This window comes from Schistocerca americana, chromosome 1 (assembly GCF_021461395.2).
Source record: "Schistocerca americana isolate TAMUIC-IGC-003095 chromosome 1, iqSchAmer2.1, whole genome shotgun sequence".
Lineage (NCBI taxonomy): Eukaryota > Metazoa > Arthropoda > Insecta > Orthoptera > Acrididae > Schistocerca > Schistocerca americana.
Genome location: NC_060119.1, coordinates 781,398,429 through 781,422,016, shown reverse-complemented (window position 1 = coordinate 781,422,016; position 23,588 = coordinate 781,398,429). Strand labels below are relative to the sequence as shown.

Below are 23,588 nucleotides of genomic sequence, written 5' to 3'. Positions count from 1 at the left end.
CTCAATTACGCCCCATAAATGTTCGACGGGATTCATGTCGGGCGATGTGGGTGGCCAAATCACACGCTCTAATTGTCCAAAATATTCTTCAAACAAATTGCCAAAATTGTGGCCCAGTGACACGGCACATTGCCACCCATAAAAATTCCTTCGAAGTTTGGGATCATGAATTCCGTGAATGCCTGCAAATGGTTTCCAAGTAGCCGAACATAGTCATTTCCAGTCAATGATCGGTCCATTTGGGTGAGAGGACCCAATCCATTCCACATAAACATAGCCCACACCATCACAGAGCCACCACCAGCTTACACTATGCCTTGTTGACAACTACGATACATGACTTCATTGTGCCTACGCCATTCTCGAGTGGCATCAGGTCTTACCAGTTGAAATCGGGACTTATCTGCCCAGGCCGCGGTTTTCAGACGTCTACGGTCCAACTTATTTGGTCACGACCCCATGAGAGGCGCTGCAGCGATGTCATGCAGGCGAAGTCGTGCCGTGAGCAAAGAAACTCGCGTCGAGCGTTTGCTCACATTGCCCATTAACGCCAAACTTCGCACACTATCCTAACGGATACGTTCGTCATACATCCCACAATGATTTCTGAGGTAATTTCAAGCAGTGTTGCTTGTCTGTTAGCACTGACATGTCTACGCAACGCCGCTGCTCTTCGGTCGTTAAGCGAATGCCGTCGGCCACTAGGTTGCCCGTGGTGCGAGGTAATACCTGAAATCTGGTATTCTCGGCACACTCTTGATACTGTGGATCTCGGAATATTAAACTCGTTAGCGATTTCCGAAACGGCATGTCCCATGCATCGAGCTCCAACTACCATAGAGCGCGTTCGGAGTCTTTTAATGTCCGTCGCGCGGCCGTAATGACGTCGGAAACCTTTTCACAAGAATCACCTGACTACATATGACAGCTCTGCCAGTGCACTGCACATTTAAATCTACATCTCCATGGATACTCTGCAAATCATATTTAAGTGCCTCGCAGAGGTTCAAATGGCTCTGAGCACTATGGGACTTGACTGCTGTGGGCATCAGTCCCCTAGAACTTAGAACAACTTAAACCTAACTAAACTAAAGGACATCACACACATCCATGCCCGAGGCAGGATTCGAACCTGCGACCGTAGCGGTCGCGCGTTTCCAGACTGTAGCGCCTAGAATCGTTCGGCCACTCCGGCCGGCCCTGGCAGATGGTTCATCGAACCATCTTCACTATTCTCTATTATTCCAATATCGTATAGCGCTCGGAAAGAATGAACACCTCTATCTTTCATTACGAGCTCTGATTTCCCTTATTTTATCGTGGTGTTCGTTCCTCCATATGTAGGTCGGTGTCAACAAAATATTTTCGCATTCAGAGGAGGAAGTTGGTGATTTGAATTTAGTGAGAAGATTCCGTCGCAACGAAAAACACCTTTCTTTTAACGATTTCCAGCCCAAATCCTGTATCATTTCTGTGACACTCTCTCCCATATTTCGCGATAATACAAAACGTACTGCCTTTCTTTGAACCTTTTCGATGTACTCCGTTAGTCCTATCTGGTAAGGATCCCACACCGCGCAGCAGTATTCTAAAAGAAGACGGACAAGCGTAGTGTAGGCAGTCTCCTTAGTAGATCTGTTACATTTTCTAAGTGTTCTGCCAATAAAACGCAATCTGTGGTTAGCCTTCCCCACAACATTTTCTATGTGTTCCTTCCAATTTAAGTTGTTCGTAATTGTGATACCTAGGTATCTAGTTGAATTTACGGCTTTTAGATTAGACTGATTTATCGTGTAACCGAAGTCTAACGAGTTCCTTTTAGCACTCATGTGGATGACCTCACACTTTTCGTTATTCAGGGTCAACTGCCACTTTTCGCACCACTCAGATATTTTTTCTAAATCGTTTTGCTGTTTGTTTTGGTCTTCTGATGACTTTATTAGTCGATAAACGACAGCGTCATCTGCAAACAACTGAAGACGGCTGCTCAGATTGTCTCCCAAATAGTTTATACAGATAAGGAACAGCAAAGGGCCTATAACACTACCTTGGGGAACGCCTGGAATCACTTCTGATTTACTCGATGACTTTCCGTCAGTTTCTACGAACTGTGAACTCTCTGACCGGAAATCACAAATCCAGTCACATAACTGAGACGATATTCCATAAGCACGTAATTTCAATACGAACCGCTTGTGTGGTACAGTGTCAAAAGCCTTCCGGAAATCCAGAAATACGGAATCGATCTGAAATCCCTTGTCAATAGCACTCAACACTTCATGTGAATAAAGAGCTAGTTGTGTTTCACATGAACGATGTTTTCTAAACCCATGTCGACTGTGTGTCAATAGACAGTTTTCTTCGAGGTAATTCATAATGTTCGAACACGATATATGTTCCAAAATCCTGCTACATATCGACATTGACGATATGGGCCTGTAATTCTATGGGTTACTCATACTACCTTTCTTGAATATTGGTGTGACTTGCGCAACTTTCCAGTCTTTCGGTACGGATCTTTCGTCGAGCGAACGGTTGTATATGATTGTTAAGTATGGAGCTAATGCATCAGCATACTCCGAAAGGAACCTAATTGGTATACAATCTGGACCAGAAGACTTGCTTCTATTAAGTGATTTAAGTTGCTTCACTTCTCCGACGATATTTACTTATACGTTAATCATGTTGGCAGCTGTTCTCGATTCGAATTCTGGAATATTTTCTTCGTCTTCTTTTGTGAAGGCATTTCGGAAGACTGTGTTAGTAACTCTGCTTTGGCAGCAACGTCTTCGATAGTATCTCCATTGCTATCGCGCAGAGAAGGCGTTGATTCCAGAAGGAGATTTTCACTCTGCAGCGTAGTGTGCGCTGATATGAAACTTCCTGGCAGATTAAAACTGTGTGCCCGACCGAGACTCGAACTCGGGACCTTTGCCTTTCGCGGGCAAGTGCTCTACCAACTGAGCTACTGATGCACGACTCACGCCCGGTACTCACAGCTTTACTTCTGCCAGTACCTCGTCTCCTACCTTCCAAACGAGGTACTGGCAGAAGTAAAGCTGTGAGTACCGGGCGTGAGTCGTGCATCAGTAGCTCAGTTGGTAGAGCACTTGCCCGCGAAAGGCAAAGGTCCTGAGTTCGAGTCTCGGTCGAGCACACAGTTTTAATCTGCCAGGAAGTTTCAAGGCGTTGATTGTTTCTTACTGCTAACATACTTCACATACGACCAGAATCTCTTTCGATTTTCTGCCAGGTACACGACACTACCGCCGTCTGTAGATGTGCATATCGCTATCCCATGATTTTTGCCACTTGGCGTAAACGTACAGCTTATGCGTGACTAGCTCGCCAGTGGCGCCTCACGCGGTCGTTGGCTGCAACTGGCGAGCGCCGCCGCGGCACAGTTGTGGTCCGGCGGGCAGTGTGCGCCCAGCTGTCAGGCGGACAGGACGGGACGGGACAGCAGAGGTTACGAGCCATGAGGTCGCCGCTGCTGCTTGCTGCGCTCGCGATCGCCGCCGGGCTGCCCGCCGTCCGTGCGCAGGGCATCGCTGACAGCTTCATCTCTGGTGAGCGGCCGCTGTAGCCTAGCAACTCCTCTCGGTCGTACATACCGTCGATGCCATCATCAGGCTTGCACAATCTTCCTAGGAGCTCTTCTTTTGGGCGAGTACTTCGAGTTGAGTAAGCCCATTTTACGCGAGCTAAAACTGAACTGCTCTTCCACCCTCTAATCCCTGACTTACAAGGGGATGGAGGACAACGACTGTTGTACTACAGCACTGACATGCCACTGACATGCGTGAAGTTCTTGCTGAGAGTGAAAAATACGTATCTCGTAATGTTTTGTGTAATCTCTCTCTGTTTCGACAATTTATGCATTGGTTTTTGAGCAGAAAAGAATTACTTAGAGCCTCGCGACGATGATTAAAGGAAAATAAAAGTAAAAAACAGATTCGGCCTAACAAGTCAAAATCCGGTTCGTGACCAAAAAAATAATTTAAGTTGCACATGTTGCCGAGGGCGATCTCATCTTTAGTGATAAATAAGAATTTTTGCAACCAGGATCGAAACTTGAAATATTTTTGTATCCTCGGTGACCGGTTTAGACAGGTCTAGCCATCACCTTCGGATCATATGGAAATGTTATTACTGTGCATGAATTGTACGACCATAACGAGAGCACACTCCTATGTTTTAAATGGAGTGCGCTCTTGTCATGGATGCACGATTCATGTACAGAAATATTATTTCCAGAAGAACCGAAGGTGACAGCTAGACCTGTCGAAACCGGTCATTGAGAAAATAAGAATATTTCAACACGCGATCTTGGCTGCGAAAAATTCTTATTTATCACCAAATAAATAATGTTTTGCAAGTCATTAGGAAAGCGTTACCTATTTAATATTATCATGTTCTGCCAAGTACCGAAGGAAAATTCAGTTAGTGTTTACTCACATTCAACTTACAAGAGCTCCGTGTTATCCTCAGCAAAACACTATAATCTCTAGGATATAGGCTCTAGGTATGTAGCTCTTATTGGCGAAAGTAAGAACAAATAAATAATGTCATCACAATTTTATCAAATTCAGCTTCAAAATCTTTGCTGTACTTACTTTTTAGATGAAGTTCATGGTCTTTAGCTTAGCAATTAGTGCTCTGAGTGTTAGTGATAGATCTAAAGTGTGTAACTCGAACCTGGTCACTTGCCATTCGTCAACTGTGCTATACTAATTCCGCTCAGCATTTGATGAGTGATTAACTGTTCATATCGCGCAGAAAGGCAAGCTAAAAGGCTGAAGTGGGTTAGGGATTTGAGCAAGCTTAGCGTTTCGTAGCCAACCAGTAGCTCTGCTGTGTAATACGGGCTTGTCTACCATTGCAGGCGTTACATATCGTTACATACGCGGCTGAGGGGTCATAGAAGTAGGTTATTTAACAGTAGTGCAACAGAGTAGGTCAACTACGTTATTAGCAACAGTGTAACAAAATATACTACCTAGCATATGAAACTATCTAACTGTGTGGTTTACTAAATACGCAGTGTCGGAGCTGAATGAGGAACGTTATCTTAACTGTCCTAATGTCCTTTACTGGCTAAAACGTACCAAATCTTACTTCGCAACAGATCAGTGAACGGTGTGAACTGAAAAATGTGGTAGGACAAATTATTGTAAAGATATTATATCTAGTGAAGAAAGAAGTGTAACGTTAGTTATACTGTAGATGTTTTACTACATTTGTTTACTACCCAGCTATGCTTTTTCCCATCTATAGTCGACAAATTCTTAGTTTTTTGTATAAGGCTGTGCATTATTATCTACGATCATGGATATTTAATATTAAGTTTTCTTCATAAGCGTATGGATGAAACAATCTGCACGCAATAGTTTGAGGTGTTTGGTGAAGGATTACAGAATCGGCCTGCGTTAGAGAAGAATACACAGTAGGTTTTATGACATAGCTCTAGAGGATAAAAATATCGTTTCCTCTCGTACACAGAACAGGTACTAACCTTCGCCCTCTCCTAATGAACTCCTCGTGCACATTAGCCTTCAGCGTCCCATATTTGCATCTAAACTCAGTACTGTGCGTGATGGAGAACATTTCGCAGCAGTTTTAATCACGCCGCTATAGTTCAATTTGCGAACGGAAGTGGAAAAAAAATGACATCGATAAACCTCTGTCCGCGCCGTAATCCTTGTTACGTCCCTTCGGTCACAACTCGTTCATTCTACCAAGTACTAGTTTCGTAACTTTCGTCACAGTCTTTTCCGAGTAAATGTGACTTTTCTTTGGGCGAGCTCCATGGGAGTTTCCAGATGTATTCTTTAAAACTCTCTTTAACTCGATATAAAGAGGATCCCAAAAATTCGAAGAGTGCTCAAGAGGAAATGGCAGGAGGGAAGTCAGACCACTCACAGCCCGACAGTGACTCGTTGGAACTTGTACTGGTGTTTTACCCCATGTTTCTGTGACACATATGTGTCGAATTAAGCCAGTACTGGTTTATGCACACGCTTTGTACTTCCGAGGAACAATTGTGGGCAGTGCCTACTCTTCAGACGTGAACTTAATAATAGGTGAAGCTCGCTAAACTATGACACGAATTTCATCTAATTATTTCCTTATGTCACTGGCGTTTCGAAAAGCATCTAAAACTTTTTGCTTCTTTTGCTGGCAAATAAATCCTGACACCTTTCACCATGGGCAGAAATCAACATAGCGCTAGGTGCTCCGTTATATCTACTTGCGGCTGTAAACAGGATACGCATTCGTTCGGAACATTCACCCAAGAATACAGTTGCTCCGTAGTGATAAAATGTGCATCGAAAACGAAAGCCTGATTACAACTATTTTTGTGTTTCTATAAGCAGAAGTCGCGTCGTTGTCGACTGTATGAAGCAAATACCAAGATTTCACCGTAGGGTCTATAAATGACATCTTCTCAACTTCCTAAGCACATTAATTTTTATTTAGTCATTGTCACTTAAACTGCTGCCCTCGTAGTCATGGATCCCCTGAAGCAGGCCAGTAACTGGTACAGTTACTGAAATCTCGCATGGTTCTCTGTAGAAATGTGACGTTTTGGTTTAATGTGTTTAATTCTAGCAAAAGACCTTTACGTTTCATTTAACTCCCTCATTGATTCTGAAGCTTCATCCGGTGTGTGGCCACATAGCTTGTTGCGTTACCGTAGAGATAATCGGCGCGGCTGAATATGTGACTGTTCTGTTCGTTGCGAAAATTTTTAAATAACACATTAAGATTTCTTACAGTGAGTGGACGGGCGGACTGAGGACATCGAATTAACGTAACTGACACTTGTCGCTGATTCGTGTACAGCTATTTACTCTTGATCGAATTCTTTTGAGTGAGCATCTGCTACATAGAGCCATATACCGTAACAGTAAACGTAGAAGAAGAATTTTATTGAATTTTCGTTAATGTAAATTACTTATTCTGGGTATTTTCTGGACGGATTGAACATTTAATTAGTTTTCGAGAATGCAGTTAGGTAATACATAATTCAAATACAGTCCTACTACTGTCGTGGCGACCCAGTGATTAACTTATGAACGTAACTAATGCACTCTTGTGTGCTGAAACGGAAGTGAACACTCGAAGATGACCTCCTGCGATTTCAAGGCACCTACTCATAAGCGACACTTTAAAAACTATTCCAATGTAATTTATTGATTCTACATGTTTTCAAGTTTCCAGTGATCGTACACACTATATCCATAGCTCCACGCATTGCAAAAGAAGCGTCAGCCCAAATTAGCAATCTAAATGATTTAATGAACTTCACAGCAATAAATCTAAAGTTATGTCTATTGTCATATAATTCTTCTTGTGAAAATACATTCCTAGCCGAATAACGAAGTGGTTAAGTGATAGATCAATATATCAAAATTAGGAAGTTGGCGATTGGCTTCGGGCTGTCTTTCTGGCACTTAAACCAGGATTTCATTATTGACATAGCGTTGCTTAAGCTAAATCCCCAGTCACATCGCGTTTCGTGTTCTACGTTAAACAGTGGGCCTCCCGACAACTGTTCAGCTCTGCTGGTTGACAGTTATAACGAAAGGAAATACTGTGGTGATCGAATCGACCTCTGATTACATGACTGCTATAGTTCATTTACATATAAGTAGATAATGAACAGAATAAGGGTTTTTGTGACGTCACCAAAAGTTAGAAATACGAAAGTTCACTGAAAAACTTCAGTAAACATTTACAAAAAAGTAGTGAGTTTGCAATCTGCATTCTGTTGCTTGGATTAGTTAATAGGTTTCGTGATGGAGAGGTTTCTGTTTTTTTACAACGAAGTAACGTGAACGTTTGCAAGGAATACTGAAATTAATGGATAATTTTCTTGAATCGGATTAGTAATATAAAACTAAAGAGCGCAACATGGATTCGGAAAAATTTAGCTTCTTGGTTATAAAACAGACAGCCATGGATATTATTCATTTGCTTGTATGTTGGGATTGCTTCCTGTACGTTCACCAACTCATTAATTGAATGACGTACCATTAACAGTCCACCGAGATATTTCTTTCATGCGCGATGGTGATCCTGTACGTTTCATTGCGTGTGCTCGAAAGCGCCTTAATGTGTATGACCATAGTTAGCAGAAAGGTACAGGTGGACCAATTCCTAGGCTTCCAGGCTTACACAACATTAATGCATTGGATATCTTTCTTTGGGTTATGGCATGTCAACGAGTCCTGCAAAAAAAAAAAAAAAAAAAAAAAAAAAATAAATAAATAAATAAAACTATCAATGAAGCATCTCTTTTTACTTTAATTTCATAAAACTGGAAGTGTTGCTGCACTACGTACCGATATGCAGAGTTCGTTTTCACCGTTTGCTACTGAATGCGGGTCGCAAATATCATAGTAGTCGATCTCAGATTATCCACAGGTTTAATTTTAACTCTTAAATGGATAGGTTCAAGGCTAAATCCACTTCAAGGGACAGAGGGCTGCTCTTCTGTTATATTCGTTCTATAAGTTAAACAAGTGAAAAGTTCATGAAAGTCAGTATCTTTTATTTTTCTGTATTTTTGTTACCACAAAATTTTGTTCATGGGGCAACCTGTATAGAAAAACGTAACAATACTTACCCATAGCAAATGATAACTCAGGAAATTAGTTTATCAACAGGAAAAGAAAACCATGCATGAAGACGTTTCTCCGTTGGAGAGGTAGAGGTAGAGTCATTGATCACGTTCGTTCGAAAGTGGACAAGTTGGCTTATTTCCCTGTAGCATCTTTGCATCAAATTCACAATCAAATGTGGGAGGAAAAAAAATAATAATTGGAGAGAAAAGTTTATCAAGTAGTCCATAAGTAGGCTATGTACTGGCCCTTCTCTCTCATGATAGTAAAGAGCGTAGACACGAGACTATAGTCTGAAAGTGAAAATCGCGGCCATTCGCACCAAAACTGCTACGTACACAACCACTATGTGTGATTATAGGAGCGAAGGATGTTGTAAAAAGCGTAATGAATGCAAGAGTATAAGACACGGCGTGCTGCATATGTATAGAGGATTACAGTTCCCATGGTGATGGCAAATTGCACAACTTGTGACAAGATATTTTTTGGCGAAGAGTAATACGACGGCAAGGAGAGACATTATCGGCTGCAGTGAACGAAAGTGTTTTCGTTAACGCCAAGAATGCAGTTGTCAATCGATATAGTTTACCTTTTAGGTCACTGAACTTCTGCATCGTTTTCCGAAAGTAGGTTCAATTACTGAAGCGCAAAGTCTGCAAATCAGTCTCAGCCTCAATTTCCACATCCTCTTCCCTTGGCTCAGTAGGTTCACTAGCCTCAAAATTTCTTTAATTGTGGGTACTGGCGAAAGGCAGATAGTGCCGAGTTTGGTAATTACGGTGGGTGTTCGATCAATTCTACTTATCAGTCCCACTTCCAAAGCATCTTTGTGGACGGATTTATTATCTCGGCAAAATATTTTTATTTTTTTCGGAATCCATGCCAAAGACACGTAATTTTTCATATAACTGGGTGCTTATTAATTTTACAGCAGATAAAACAGACTTCACCCTTATTGGTTGCTGTTTGATTTCTGGCATGCAGTGGGGGGGGGGGGGGGGACTAACTTCGTACACAAAATAACAAAACGGTGCACAAAATCTTGTGGATTCTATTTTAAAAGGCCAATTAATGTTGTTGAGAAATTTATTTTCGCTTCTCATTCTGGTCATTAATTAACGATTGCGGCACAAATCTTGGTCAAAGCACTTACCAACATTTCTTTCGAAATTGGTATGGCGACAGCGATTTCATAAACCTGTAACAGCCAGTCGTCTACTTTAATATGTCCATCTCCTCAGTGTGTTCATTTGTGGTTCCAATTTTGGAAAATCCTTGACATGCGTTTACTTCAAGAGAAGTATGTCCACGTTCCAAATCAGTCGCTCATTTCTCATTTGTTGATAACCAAGAAGCATATTCCTTAATAAAGTTCACTAATTTTAATCTTCTTATTGACGGTAAGCTGTGCGAAACAATAGAAAAATATCAGATGCTTTATTATTCGTAAACGGAACTTACAAGCGGACTACTTCAGAAAACAGCACAGACAATGACAATCCTTGCTGATATGACCTTGACTTACGCTTGTTATCCAACATTTATCAGGATATTGAAAGAACGAAGTCCGTGTCCGGCCGAGATCCTTATATATGAAATATAGTTTTTCTGTCTCCTATGTCGATTTATGTTTTCCTTCGAGGGCCTATCAGACACTGTACTCGCGCTAAGACTGAAGAATCATACTACATACAAATACTTAGTGGAATTTATACACTATAATGTTACCTATACGGCACATTTACATGTTGTTGTTGTTGTGGTCTTCAGTCCTGAGACTGGTTTGATGCAGCTCTCCATGCTACTCTATCCTGTGCAAGCTTTTTCATCTCCCAGTACTTACTGCAACCTACATCCTTCCGAATCTGCTTAGTGTATTCATCTCTTGGTCTCCCTCTACGATTTTTACCCTCCACGCTGCCCTCCAATACTAAATTGGTGATCCCTTGATGCCTCAGAACATGTCCTACCAACCGATCCCTTCTTCTGGTAGAGTTGTGCCACAAACTTCTCTTCTCCCCAATCCTATTCAATACTTCCTCATTAGTTATGTGATCTACCCATCTAATCTTCAGCATTCTTCTGTAGCATCACATTTCGAAAGCTTCTATTCTCTTCTTGTCCAAACTATTTATCGTCCATGTTTCACTTTCATACATGGCTACACTCCATACAAATACTTTCAGAAATGACTTCCTGACACTTAAATCTATACTCGATGTTAACAAATTTCTATTCTTCAGAAACGCTTTCCTTGCAATTGCCAGTCTACATTTTATATCCTCTCTACTTTGACCATCATCCGTTATTTTGCTCCCCAAATAGCAAAACTCCTTTACTACTTTAAGTGTCTCATTTCCTAATCTAATCCCCTCAGCATCACCCAACTTAATTAGACTACATTCCATTATCCTTGTTTTGCTTTTGTTGATGTTCATCTTATATCCTCCTTTCAAGACACTGTCCATTCCATTCAACTGCTCTTCGAAGTCCTTTGCTGTCTCTGACAGAATTACAATGTCATCGGCGAACCTCAAAGTTTTTATTTCTTCTCCATGAATTTTAATACCTACTCCGAATTTTTCTTTTGTTTCCTTTACTGCTTGCTCAATATACAGATTGAACAACATCTGGGAGAGGCTACAACCCTGTCTTACTCCCTTCCCAACCACTGCTTCCCTTTCATGTCCCTCGACTCTTATAACTGCCATCTGGTTTCTGTACAAATTGTAAATTGCCTTTCGCTCTCTGTATTTTACCCCTGCCACCTTTAGCATTTGAAAGAGGGTATTCCAGTCAACATTGTCAAAAGCTTTCTCTAAGTCTACAAATGCTAGAAACGTAGGTTTGCCTTTCCTTAATCTTTCTTCTAAGATAAGTCGTAAGGTCAGTATTGCCTCACGTGTTCCAGTGTTTCTACGGAATCCAAACTGATCTTCCCCGAGATTGGCTTCTACTCGTTTTTCCATTCGTCTGTGAAGAATTCGTATTGGTATTTTGCAGCTGCGACTTACTAAACTGATAGTTCGGTAATTTTCACATCTGTCAACACTTGCTTTCTTTGGGATTGGAATTATTATATTCTTCTTGAAGTCTGAGGGTATTTCGCCTGTTTCATACATCTTGCTCACCAGATGGTAGAGTTTTGTCAGGACTGGCTCTCCCAAGGCCGTCAGCAGTTCCAATGGAATGTTGTCTACTCCGGGGGCCTTGTTTCGACTCAGGTCTTTCAGTGCTCTGTCAAACTCCTCACGCAGTATCATATCTCCCATTTCATCTTCAACTACATCCTCTTCCACTTCCATAATATTGTCCTCAAGCACATCGCCCTTGTATAGACCCTCTATATACTCCTTCCACCTTTCTGCTTTACCTTCTTTGCTTAGAACTGGGTTTCCATCTGAGCTCTTGATATTCATACAAGTCTTTCTCTTATCTCCAAAGGTCTCTTTAATTTTCCTGTAGGCAGTATCTATCTTACCCCTAGTGTGATAGGCCTCTACATCCTTACATTTGTCCTCTAGCCATCCCTGCTTAGCCATTTTGCACTTCCTGTCGATCTTATTTTTGAGACGTTTGTATTCCTTTTTGCCTGCTTCATTTACTGCGTTTTTATATTTTCTCCTTTCATCAACTAAATTCAATATTTCTTCTGTTACCCAAGGATTTCTACTAGCCCTCGTCTTTTTACCTACTTGATCCTCTGCTGCCTTCGCTACTTCATCCCTCAAAGCTACCCATTCTTCTTCTACTGTATTTCTTTCCCCCATTCCTGTCAATTGTTCCCTTATGGTCTCCCTGAAACTCTTTACAACCTCTGGTTCTTTCAGTTTATCCAGGTCCCATCTCCTTAAATTCCCACCTTTTTGCAGTTTCTTCAGTTTTAATCTACAGGTCATAACCAATAGATTGTGGTCAGAGTCCACATCTGCCCCTGGAAATGTCTTACAATTTAAAACCTGGTTCCTAAATCTCTGTCTTACCATTATATAATCTATATGATACCTTTTAGTATCTCCAGGGTTCTTCCATGTATACAACCTTCTTTCATGATTCTTAAACCAAGTGTTAGCTATGATTATGTTGTGCTCTGTGCAAAATTCTACCAGGCTGCTTCCTCTTTCATTTCTTAGCCCCAATCCATATTCACCTACTATGTTTCCTTCTCTCCCTTTTCCTACACTCGAATTCCAGTCACCCATGACTATTAAATTTTCGTCTCCCTTCACAATCTGAATAATTTCTTTTATTTCATCATACATTTCTTCAATTTCTTCGTCATCTGCAGAGCTAGTTGGCATATAAACTTGTACTACTGTAGTAGGTGTGGGCTTCGTATCTATCTTGGCCACAATAATTCGTTCACTATTCTGTTTGTAGTAGCTTACCCGCATTCCTATTTTCCTATTCATTATTAAACCTACTCCTGCATTACCCCTATTTGATTTTGTGTTTATAACCCTGTAGTCACCTGACCAGAAGTCTTGTTCCTCCTGCCACCGAACTTCACTAATTCCCACTATATCTAACTTCAACCTATCCATTTCCCTTTTTAAATTTTCTAACCTACCTGCCCGATTAAGGGATCTGACATTCCACGCTCCGATCCGTAGAACGTCAGTTTTCTTTCTCCTGATAACGACGTCCTCTTGAGTAGTCCCCGCCCGGAGATCCGAATGGGGGACTATTTTACCTCCGGAATATTTTACCCAAGAGGACGCCATCATCATTTAATCATACAGTAAAGCTGCATGCCCTCGGGAAAAATTACGGCTGTAGTTTCCCCTTGCTTTCAGCCGTTCGCAGTACCAGCACAGCAAGGCCGTTTTGGTTATTGTTACAAGGCCAGATCAGTCAATCATCCAGACTGTTGCCCTTGCAACTAGTGAAAAGGCTGCTGCCCCTCTTCAGGAACCACACGTTTGTCTGGCCTCTCAACAGATACCCCTGAGGCATGCAAGCCTCCCCACCAACGGCAAGGTCCATGGTTCATATACCTCTGTATTCCAGAAGCTACACTAGTATGGGGCGGAGGGAACATTGTGTACCACTGTGACTTTCCCTTTCACTTTATCCAGTCGCAGTTACTGCATGGGGAGAACGAAATTTTGGTAAATCGTATAAGAGTTCGAATTTCTCTTATTTTGACTCCATATATATATATATATATATGAGGAAGGAATGTTGATGGTGCCGGCCGCGGTGGCCGTGCGGTTCTGGCGCTGCAGTCCGGAACCGCGGGACTGCTACGGTCGCAGGTTCGAATCCTGCCTCGGGCATGGGTGTGTGTGATGTCCTTAGGTTAGTTAGGTTTAAGTAGTTCTAAGTTCTAGGGGACTTATGACCTAAGATGTTGAGTCCCATAGTGCTCAGAGCCTTTTGAACCAATGTTGATGGTCAGAGGATGTTGGTTGACTGCATTTTTATCAATTTATTTTCGTTTTACATAATCACAAAAGACTGGAAACGTTAACCAGTGACAGTCTACAGTGGATATCTTCAGAACCGTAAAAGTGGCCCCTGTTCGCTAATATGGGTATTTTGACATTGGCCTCTCAATATATATATTCTTCACTGTCGTTTCTTGTCAACAATATCATCTTATTCCCAAGAATTAGGAGCTTTCACTCAGTTAATACTGGGCAGAAATCCAATATGCATTTGGATAGCACTTCCTTAACTCTTGTGCAGAAAGGTGTGCAGTGTACTGCTGCATCCATTTTCAATAAGCTACCACAAGAATTAAAAAAATGTAGCAGTAATCCACGCGCTTTCAAATCGAAATTGAAGAATGTCCTCATGGGTCACTTCTTCTGTTCTGTTGAGGAGTTACTTGAAAAATTAAGCTGATTCTTATGTTACATTGTTGATTAAGCTTACTTAAGCTTATGGGTTGACTTTTTTTGGATTTATAAACATTTTGTTTTATCTGTTATTACTTCTATGTTGTAATTTCATGTACTGACATGTTTCATGACCTTGGAGATTTGCTACTCAATTTGGCCCTACGGAACTAGACGTGTGAATAAATAAACAAATGAAGCAGCAAACGATGATAAGGTCGCTAAGTAATGCTCTGAATGTTTGACAGATAATTAGTGTCGTTGTGTTCACCATTTGCCACTTTTATTGTATGATTCGGGTAATCGCTAGTGTAGGCCGATACCATTTTTAAGTTTCGATGCGTTTCGTGATTGTATAAAACGAAAGTAAAATATTAACAAGAAACATATATTAGCTGATCAAACGTGTCCTGGAAGGTTAATAGTAGACATTAATACGGAGTATGCTCACCTTTCGCCTTTACGACGGCTTAAACTTTGCTGGAGACACTTTCAGTGAAGTGTCTCAATGTCTGTGTACGAATGGCAGGCCGTCCTTCCTCAAGAGTTGAAACCAGGGAAGGTACGATGTAGAACGCTGGGGTCTGGAGCGAAGTAGACGCTCTCATTCAGAAAGTTCATACTCTGGCCGGGCTAGTCGATTTCAGGAATTTTACTGTCCACGAGTCACTGCAGCACAGATGATGCCTTATGACAGGGTATATTGTCATGCCGACAAAACTACTTTACGCAGTTCGTAGTGGTGCAAAATACATTCGCATTCATCCGATTTTAGCGTTTCCTGCTGGCCGGTGTGGCCGAGCGGTTCTAGGCGCTTCAGCCTGGAACCGCGCGACCGCTACAGTCGCAAGTTCGAATCCTGCCTCGGGCATGGATGTGTGTGATGTCCTTAGCTTAGTTAGGTTTAAGTAGTTCTAAGTTCTAGGGTGCTGATGACCTCAGATGTTCAGTCCCATAGTGCTCAGAGCCATTTGAACCATTTTTTAAGCGTTTTCTGTAGCGGAATAAGAGGAACAGACCGTAAGCACGCAAAACACCGTCACAACGTGACACCACGTCTTCTGTACTTCAGCGTTGGAACTGCACATGAAGGTAGGTAACGGGCCTTCACCGAACACAAGTTGTGCAAGTTATGCAAGTTATGTAACACACCGTGTCTTATACTCTTGCATTCATTACATTTTTTACAACGTCCTTCGCTCCTACAATCACACATAGTGGCTGTTTACGTAGCAGTTTTGGTGTGAATGACCGCGATTTTTACTTTCAGACTATAGTCTCGTGTTTACACTCTTCACTATCATGAAAGAGAAGAGCCAGTACATAGCCCACTTATGGCCTACTGGATTAAATTTTCTCCCCCTTTATTATTTTTTTCCTCCCACATCTGATTATGAACCTGATGCAAAGATGATACGGAAAAATACGCCAACTTGTCCACTTCCACCTCTCCAACGGAGAAACCTCTCCATGCACGGTTTTCTTTTCCTGTTGATAAACTAGTTTCCTGAGTTATCATTTCTTATGGGTAAGTATTGTTACGTTTTTGTATACAAGTTGCCCCAGTAACAAAATTTTGTAGTAATAAAAATACAGAAAAATAAAAGGTACTGACTTTCATGGAATTTTCACATGTTTATCTTATAGAACGAATACAATAGAAGAGCAGCGCTCTGTCCCTTGAAGTGGATTTAAGCATTAAAATTAAATCTGTGGATAATCTGAGATCGATTACTATGGTATTTACGACCCGCATTCAGTAGCAAACGGTGAAAACGAACTCTGCATATCGGTACATAGTGCAGTAACACTTCCAGTTTTATGAAATTATACTAACCTATCCGCCTTCAACCAACCACTGTATCCAACGTGATAGCATCGAAAACAAGTTCGGTGGCTGCACTTTAGGTGGAAAGACTGAATATCTCTATTCCATCTGGTTGTCGAAGAGTATAGCGTGATTCATCACTCCAAATCACTCGCTCTCAGTCACTCACTGTCCACCTTAGCAGTGACTATATTGAAGTGTGACTTACGAGGAGCTGCTCGACTATTGTTGCCCATTCTTTTTAACTCCCAATGCACAAATATTCTGCTATCTGGACTCTTGGTAGTACTTTAGAACTCACTAATTTCATGCAGTTTTATACAAGCACTCTCGGCAATGCTTGATGGTCCCTGTCCGTCACGACATGAGGTCTGCCTGATGTTGGTTTAGCTGTGGTTGTTCTTTCACATTTCTACATCTACATCTACAAGCCACCCAACGGTGTGTGGCGGAGGGCACTTTACGTGCCACTGTCATTACCTCCCATTCCTGTTCCAATCGCGTATGGTTCGCGGGAAGAACGACTGTCGGAAAGCCTCCGTGCGCGCTCGAATCTCTCTAATTTTACATTCGTGATGTCCTCGGGAGGTATAAGCAGGGGGAAGCAATATATTCGATACCTCATCCAGAAACGCATCCTCTCGAAACCTGGACAGCAAGTTACACCGCGATGCAGAGCGCCTCTCTTTCAGAGTCTGCCACTTGAGTTTGCTAAACATCTCCGTAACGCTATCACGCTTACCAAATAACCCTGTGACGAAACGCGCCGCTCTTCTTTGGATCTTCTCTATCTCCTCCGTCAACCCGATCTGGTACGGATCCCACACTGATGAGCAATACTCAAGTATAGGTCGAACGAGTGTTTTGTAAGCCACCTCCTTTGTTGATGGACTACATTTTCTAAGGACTCTCCCAATGAATCTCAACCTGGCACCCGCCTTACCAACAATTAATTTTATATGATCATTCCACTTCAAATCGTTCCGTACGCATACTCCCAGATATTTTACAGAAGTAACTGCTACCAGTGTTTGTTCCGCTATCATATAATCATACAATAAAGGATCCTCCTTTCCATGTATTCGCAATATGTTACATTTGTCTAGGTTAAGGGTCAGTTCCCACTTCCTGCAACAAGTGCCTAGCCGCTGCAGATCTTCCTATATTTCGCTGCAATTTTCTAATGCTGCGACTTCTCTGTATACTACAGCATCATCGGCGAAAAGCCGCATGGAACTTCCAACACTATCTACTAGGTCATTTATATATATTGTGAAAAGCAATGGTCCCATAACACTCCCCTGTGGGACGACAGAGGATACTTTAACGTCTGTAGACGACTCTCCATTGATAACAACATGCTGTGTTGTGTTTGCTAAAAACTCTTCAATCCAGCCACACAGCTGGTCTGATATTCCGTAGGCTCTTACTTTGTTTATCAGGCGACAGTGCGGAACTGTATCGAACGCCTAACGGAAGTCAAGGAAAATGGCGTCTACCTGGGAGCCTGAATCTAATATTTTCTGGGTCTCATGAACTGCTTCACAGTATCATTACCAACAGTCGACCCTTCTCTTTTGACAACACAATGACCCCCCCCCCCCCTCCCCCCTCTTTCTTTTAAACTGGCAGGTCTACTTCTCTTGACGTCTAGGGGTCAATTCCCCATTACCTAGAGGTGTCCGTATACTTTTGATCAGATAGTGTGCATGGTGGATGACTCTTCTAAGGACGTACGATAAACGACAGCCTGATGCGCAACTCCTAACTTGTAGAGTCTGCCAGTGGACTTGATATGAGAATCTCCGTGAGCCTTTCTCGCTTACTAAACAAACGTATAATGGAAACCATTGTTCTCCTTTATCTTCTCTATTTCTTCTAAGAATCCTACGCAGTAAGGCTCTTCCAATGAATCGTAGTCTGATATCTATTTTCCTGTAGTTAGTTTTAAGTAGCTGTTCCACTTTAAATCGCTCCGTACGAGTACGCCCAGACATTTAACGGATGAATTTCCACCGGCAATTGTTGGGCAGTCGCATAATCGAGCTGTAACGGGAGTTTCCGCTTTCTGAGCCTTGGCCGAGAGGACGCGCCGGCAGTGGGACAGCTGCTGGCTGGCGTATGACATATATGTAGCCCGGAAAGCCCGCCCGTTGCTGGCGGCGGCGGTGCTAACGGTAGCCCGCTGGCCAATTAATATTCCGAGCCTCGGCCGGAGCGGCCGCCGCCGCTGCCGCTTCCCCTGGCGCTGAGGGCCGAGCTTGCCCGTCGTGCAGGTGGATCACCGCCTCCAGCCGGATCAGCTGCAAGCGCTTGTAGCGCGTCACTCGCACTAGCCCCGAAGCCTACAAGAAAGAGAGGCCGCGGAGCGTACGTCACGAAGGTAGTCCTGCGCTCGCTCGCTGAAATCAGCAGACTAACTACGTTTCTACACCTGTCAACTCGTAACTAGGGGTGTGCGTACGAACAAAAACTGAATCTTCTACTGGAATCCGCTATTATGGACTCTCACTGTTATTAGTCCTATAATGATGGGAAGTGCATGGGCCTACTTATAATTTGTTACGGCTGTACTGGCGTACAATAAAATAAAATCATGCTAAAATATCAGTTGCATAAGGCACCACTTCCAGCATGTAATGAGTACTGTTAATCAGAAGAGACTAAATGCTATAAACAAGTCGTTATACCATTCATATCGAGCCTTTATTTCTTTCATTCTCGGGGCCTTTGTCCCGCTCCAACGCTGGGTCGGCTTTGTTATTACGGATTTCTCAGTGTTAACTGCAGAGGGTGGCCGGATGCCCTTCCTGCCGCCACCCCGTACCCCCCGGGACGGAAGTAGTGTACCACAGCTGTCTGCGTCAAGTGTAAGTCATGAAATAGTGTGAACATTTTCAAATGTTCTGTGAGTCGTGTAACTGAGGCGGACCTTGGGGACCAACGCCCTATTCACCTAGCGGGATGTGGAAAACCGTCTAAAAACCACATCCAGGCTGGCCGGCATATCGGCCCTCGTCGTTAATCCGCGGGGCGGATTCGATCCTGGGCCGGCGCGCCTACTCGAGTCCAGGAAGCAGCGCATCAGCGCTCTCGGCTACCCTGGCGGGTTATACCATTTATACCGAGTATTGATCTTAAATTAAATTTTACTGTATTACTGTTAATTAGTAAGACTTCATAATAGCAGATTCCAATGGAAGATGCCATTCTCGTTAGTATTTACACGTCCAGCTGCGAGTTAACGGGTTTAGAAACGCATTTTGCCTGCTGAGCTGAGCGAGCGAGCGAGTTAAGGACTGTCTTCGTGACGTAAGCGCCGCAGCCTGTCTTTCTCGTAGGCCTCGCACTAGCCTAAAGGCGACGGCACACGGGACGAGTAAGCTAACGTCGACGCGGCGCTCTACGCGTTTTGCGACCTCACTTCCTGCTATTTCACGTTGAGGAGCCACTTCGTCACGGGAAACTCAAAATAAGTTCTCCAATATTTCGGTGACGCGCCACGTAAAGTAGAACCAACAGAAAGCAAGAACGCTCCGTATGTAACAAGCAGAAAACATGAGGCTCACAGAAAGCAATATGGCATATTGTACAGGGTACGGCGCTTAAATCCGGACAAATGAAACTTTTTTAAAACCAAATTTACTAAAACAAAATACAAATGAAAATGAAAATCCTTTTACTTATAAGTTGTGGTATCTTTCAAGCGCAACGTTACTCGATGTAAACCCCTTAAGCCGCAATGGCTGACCGTTTTGGCCGAGAGGTTCTAGGCGCTTCAGTCTGGAACCGCGCCGCTGCTGCTGTCGCAGCTTCGATCCTGCCTCGCGCATGCATGTGTGTGATGTCCTTAGGTTAGTTAGATTTAAGTAGTTCTAAGTTCTAGGGGACTGATGACCTCAGATGTTAAGTCCCATAGTGCTCAGAGCCATTTCAACCATTTTTGAACTCCTTTGAGCAGAACATGCCATCGCTATCCAATAGCCAGCTTTGCACTAAATGGCTCGTATAAGGTCCTCCTCCGTCATCCGACGCATTGTTCGGTCGCTGACAATAGTTACCTCAGCGATTGCCCCGGGTCCTCCAAATCAGCGCCTGAGACTTTTCGATAACTGCCGCAGTTCGTGAGACGCGTCTCCTCGAATGAAGTTTGCTCGCCGGGTTAGGGGAACCTTCCCCAGACTCCTCCGAAGCATTATACTTGGCCTCAAAATCGTAAAAAGTTTATCTTGGGTACCCGAAGAATCGAATTATTCCAGTGGTCGAACGCCCAGCGCGATGACTTTCGGTAGTCACGCTCTTCGGTTTTACTCCACACTTGTCCGTAACATTTCGCCCATTTTGAGGTTTTGACTATTTACTAGATGCCTATGGCTTTGAAGAACGCCAATCGTGATCTCCGGTGGAACTACTATAAGGAGGAAAATTCAAACTGAAACTTGTCCAGATTTAAGCGCCGCACCCTGGACTTGTCGTGCCCGGTAGAAGAGGTTTTGTGTTATACCTTACACTCCGTGAATATATACTGCTTCTAAGCACCATCATTTTGAATGTCTCGGTAACGAATCGTTATACGAGACTATAAAATGAAATGCATTGTCGTTCAGAAGAAAGATACAGTGTGGCATAGTGAGAAGAGGTGCCGTGTAACGGAACAGAGTTTCGTATGAAAGAGGGTTCGATTCCTGCTGAAACTAACTGTTTTTTTCACCGACGCGTTTTATAAAACGTTTTGGACTTCCTCAAGAAATTAATCGAAATAATTTACGTAATACCTGATGTTACGTAAATGTAAGTGCATTCTCTGTCAGGAGGAAGTTTGTTCGATTTGGTGAACTTTTATAAGCTGATGGCCTTACTGACTGGACATGAATCTTTCCTTTTTTTTTTTTTTTTTTTTTACATATTGATGGATATTGAAGTTCCTATTCATGTATACCACAGACAGAACAACATGACTAGCATATGGATGAGGGAAGAAATATGCGTTTTAATAGAGTTAACGTAGCAATGTTATGCGCGTCCATTGTATTGTTTACGACCCAAATAAAGCTGCCAACTGCCGCTGGAGAGTGCTGAGAGCACAAAATCACATTAAATAGATCGTCTCGTGTGCCGTCTGCGCCGTGTCTGCCTGACGTTGGATGTCACGTCTGCGTGCTCATCAACGTTAGCTGCCTCGTTCCATGTGACGAGGGCTGAAGGTAAACATTTGTTGGCCTGGTACACAGTAGGCATCATATCAATGAAATTGTGCGTGTTACATATTACTGTGAGGGAAATTCAACTTGATCTAAAGAATAACTTCGTATGTATGGCTTTTTAAATAAGGACACCAGACAAAAATTAGTCTTAACATTAATTTATACGTTTTCCGGTAGCTGATCACCGTGGCTGCGGATTATATTACTTTAAGAAATACAGGAACCAGCCACGTTTTATGTATTTTTATTTATACCAAAAAAGCAATTAGCGCTTTTGTCCACGTTCAATTGCCGTACTACATATTTAAATTTTCAATTAACACATCGTTAAAAACGTCGACTGAAATTGGGGTTCTGCTCCTGCCCTTTGCAAAATAACAATTTTGTTTGCGTAAAAGAACTGTAAGTTTGACTGTAGACATGCGAGGGGCGTTCAATAAGCAATGGAACACATTTTTCGCCTCGGGCAGTTTCGGTTCAAAAAATGCGAAATTTGTTGTGGGACATGGTGGAATATTCCCGCGTCATCCCCTATAGTTTCATGAAGTCCCAATAGGTGGCGGTGCTGTAAGTAGCCTTTCAAAATAGCGTCTGAAACGGAGATGGGTTCCAAGCAGAGAGCTGTGATTGAGTGTCTTTTGGCTGGAAACCAGAGCATCTGAGGCATTCATATGCGCCTGCAGAATATCTACGGAGATCTGGCAGTGAACAAAAGCACGGTGGGTCGTTGGGCGAAGGGTTTATCATCATCGTGACAAGGTCGCGCATACCTGACTGATCTCCCGTGTGCCGGCCAGCCACACACAGCTCTGACTCTTGCAATTTTGGAACTTGCGGACACTCTCGTTGGAGGTGATCGACGGATTATAATCAAACACCTCGCTGCACAACTGGACGTCTCTGCACTAGCTGGGTTCCTCGCCGCCTAGCAGAAGACCGTGAAGAATGACGGTCCATCTGTGCGGGAATGGCTGTGCGTTACGAGGCTGATCGTGACAATATTTTGTCGAACGTCGTCACAGTCGGTGAAACACGGGTTCACCACTTCGAAAGGGAAACAACGACAATGCATTCTCCTCCGGAGAGAAAGCTGAAAGCCACACCCTCCGCCGGTAAAGTCATGGTGACGGTATCTGAGACTCTAAGAGGGTTATTCTGTTTGATGCCCTTTCTCATGAAGCAGCGATCATCTCTGACGTGTGTTGTGCTACCCTCAAGAAACTGAAGATATTAGCCTGTTCGTCGTCACAAAAATTGTAAACGAACTTCTCCTCCTCCATGGCAACGCAAGGCCTCGCTTAAGTCTGTGCACTCAGAGGAGCTCACGAAACTTCAGTGGACTGTTCTCCCTCCTCCACCCTACAGTCTGCATCTCGCACTATCCGGTTCCAACTGTTTGGCACGATGGAGGACGCACTCCGTGGGAAGCAGTGCGTGAATGATGGGGAGGTAACTGATGCAGCAAAATGTTGGTTCAGATGTCTACAAGTACAGTGGTATCATGCGGGCATACAGACTCTCCCAGTAAGGTGGTCTAAGACCATCGCATTTAACGGAGATTATGTTGAAAAACACGATTTGTTGCCAAAATAGTGTAGAATATTATAATGTATTAGAATCCAGAACGGAAACAACGCAATTACAAGAAAATATATTGCATTACTCGTTGAACGCGCCTCGTATATTGCAAATATACAACTCGCGAAGTGAAGTAGATAGACAAAGTTTTTATTTTGCATAGAGGAGTTGGAGCATCCACATTACATTCTAAGTTTTTAACAATGTGCTAATTGAAGATTTAAATACAGTGTGGCGCAAATAAAAGTTGTCCTTGCAAGTATAAAGGAAATGCAAAAAATGGTTCAAATGGCTCTGAGCACTATGGGACTCAACTGCTGTGGTCATAAGTCCCCTAGAACTTAGAACTACTTAAACCTAACTAACCTAAGGACAGCACACAACACCCAGCCATCACGAGGCAGAGAAAATCCCTGACCCCGCCGGGAATCGAACCCGGGAACCCGGGCGTGGGAAGCGAGAGCGCTACCGCACGACCACGAGATGCGGGCAAAAAAGGAAATGCAGT

The 23,588-nt window shown here is 43.0% G+C and overlaps 1 protein-coding gene across 1 annotated transcript in view; it reads left to right on the top strand.

Moving 5' to 3' along the window:
• Nucleotides 1–3,441: 3,441 nt before the first annotated feature.
• Nucleotides 3,442–23,588, top strand: part of LOC124612274 (protein masquerade) — a 242,047-nt gene continuing 221,900 nt past the window's right edge. Inside the window, exon 1 of the mRNA XM_047140380.1 lies at nt 3,442–3,569. Within this exon, the coding sequence (XP_046996336.1) occupies nt 3,479–3,569 (91 nt within the window). The 5' untranslated portion in view covers nt 3,442–3,478. The remainder of the gene's footprint in view (nt 3,570–23,588) is intronic.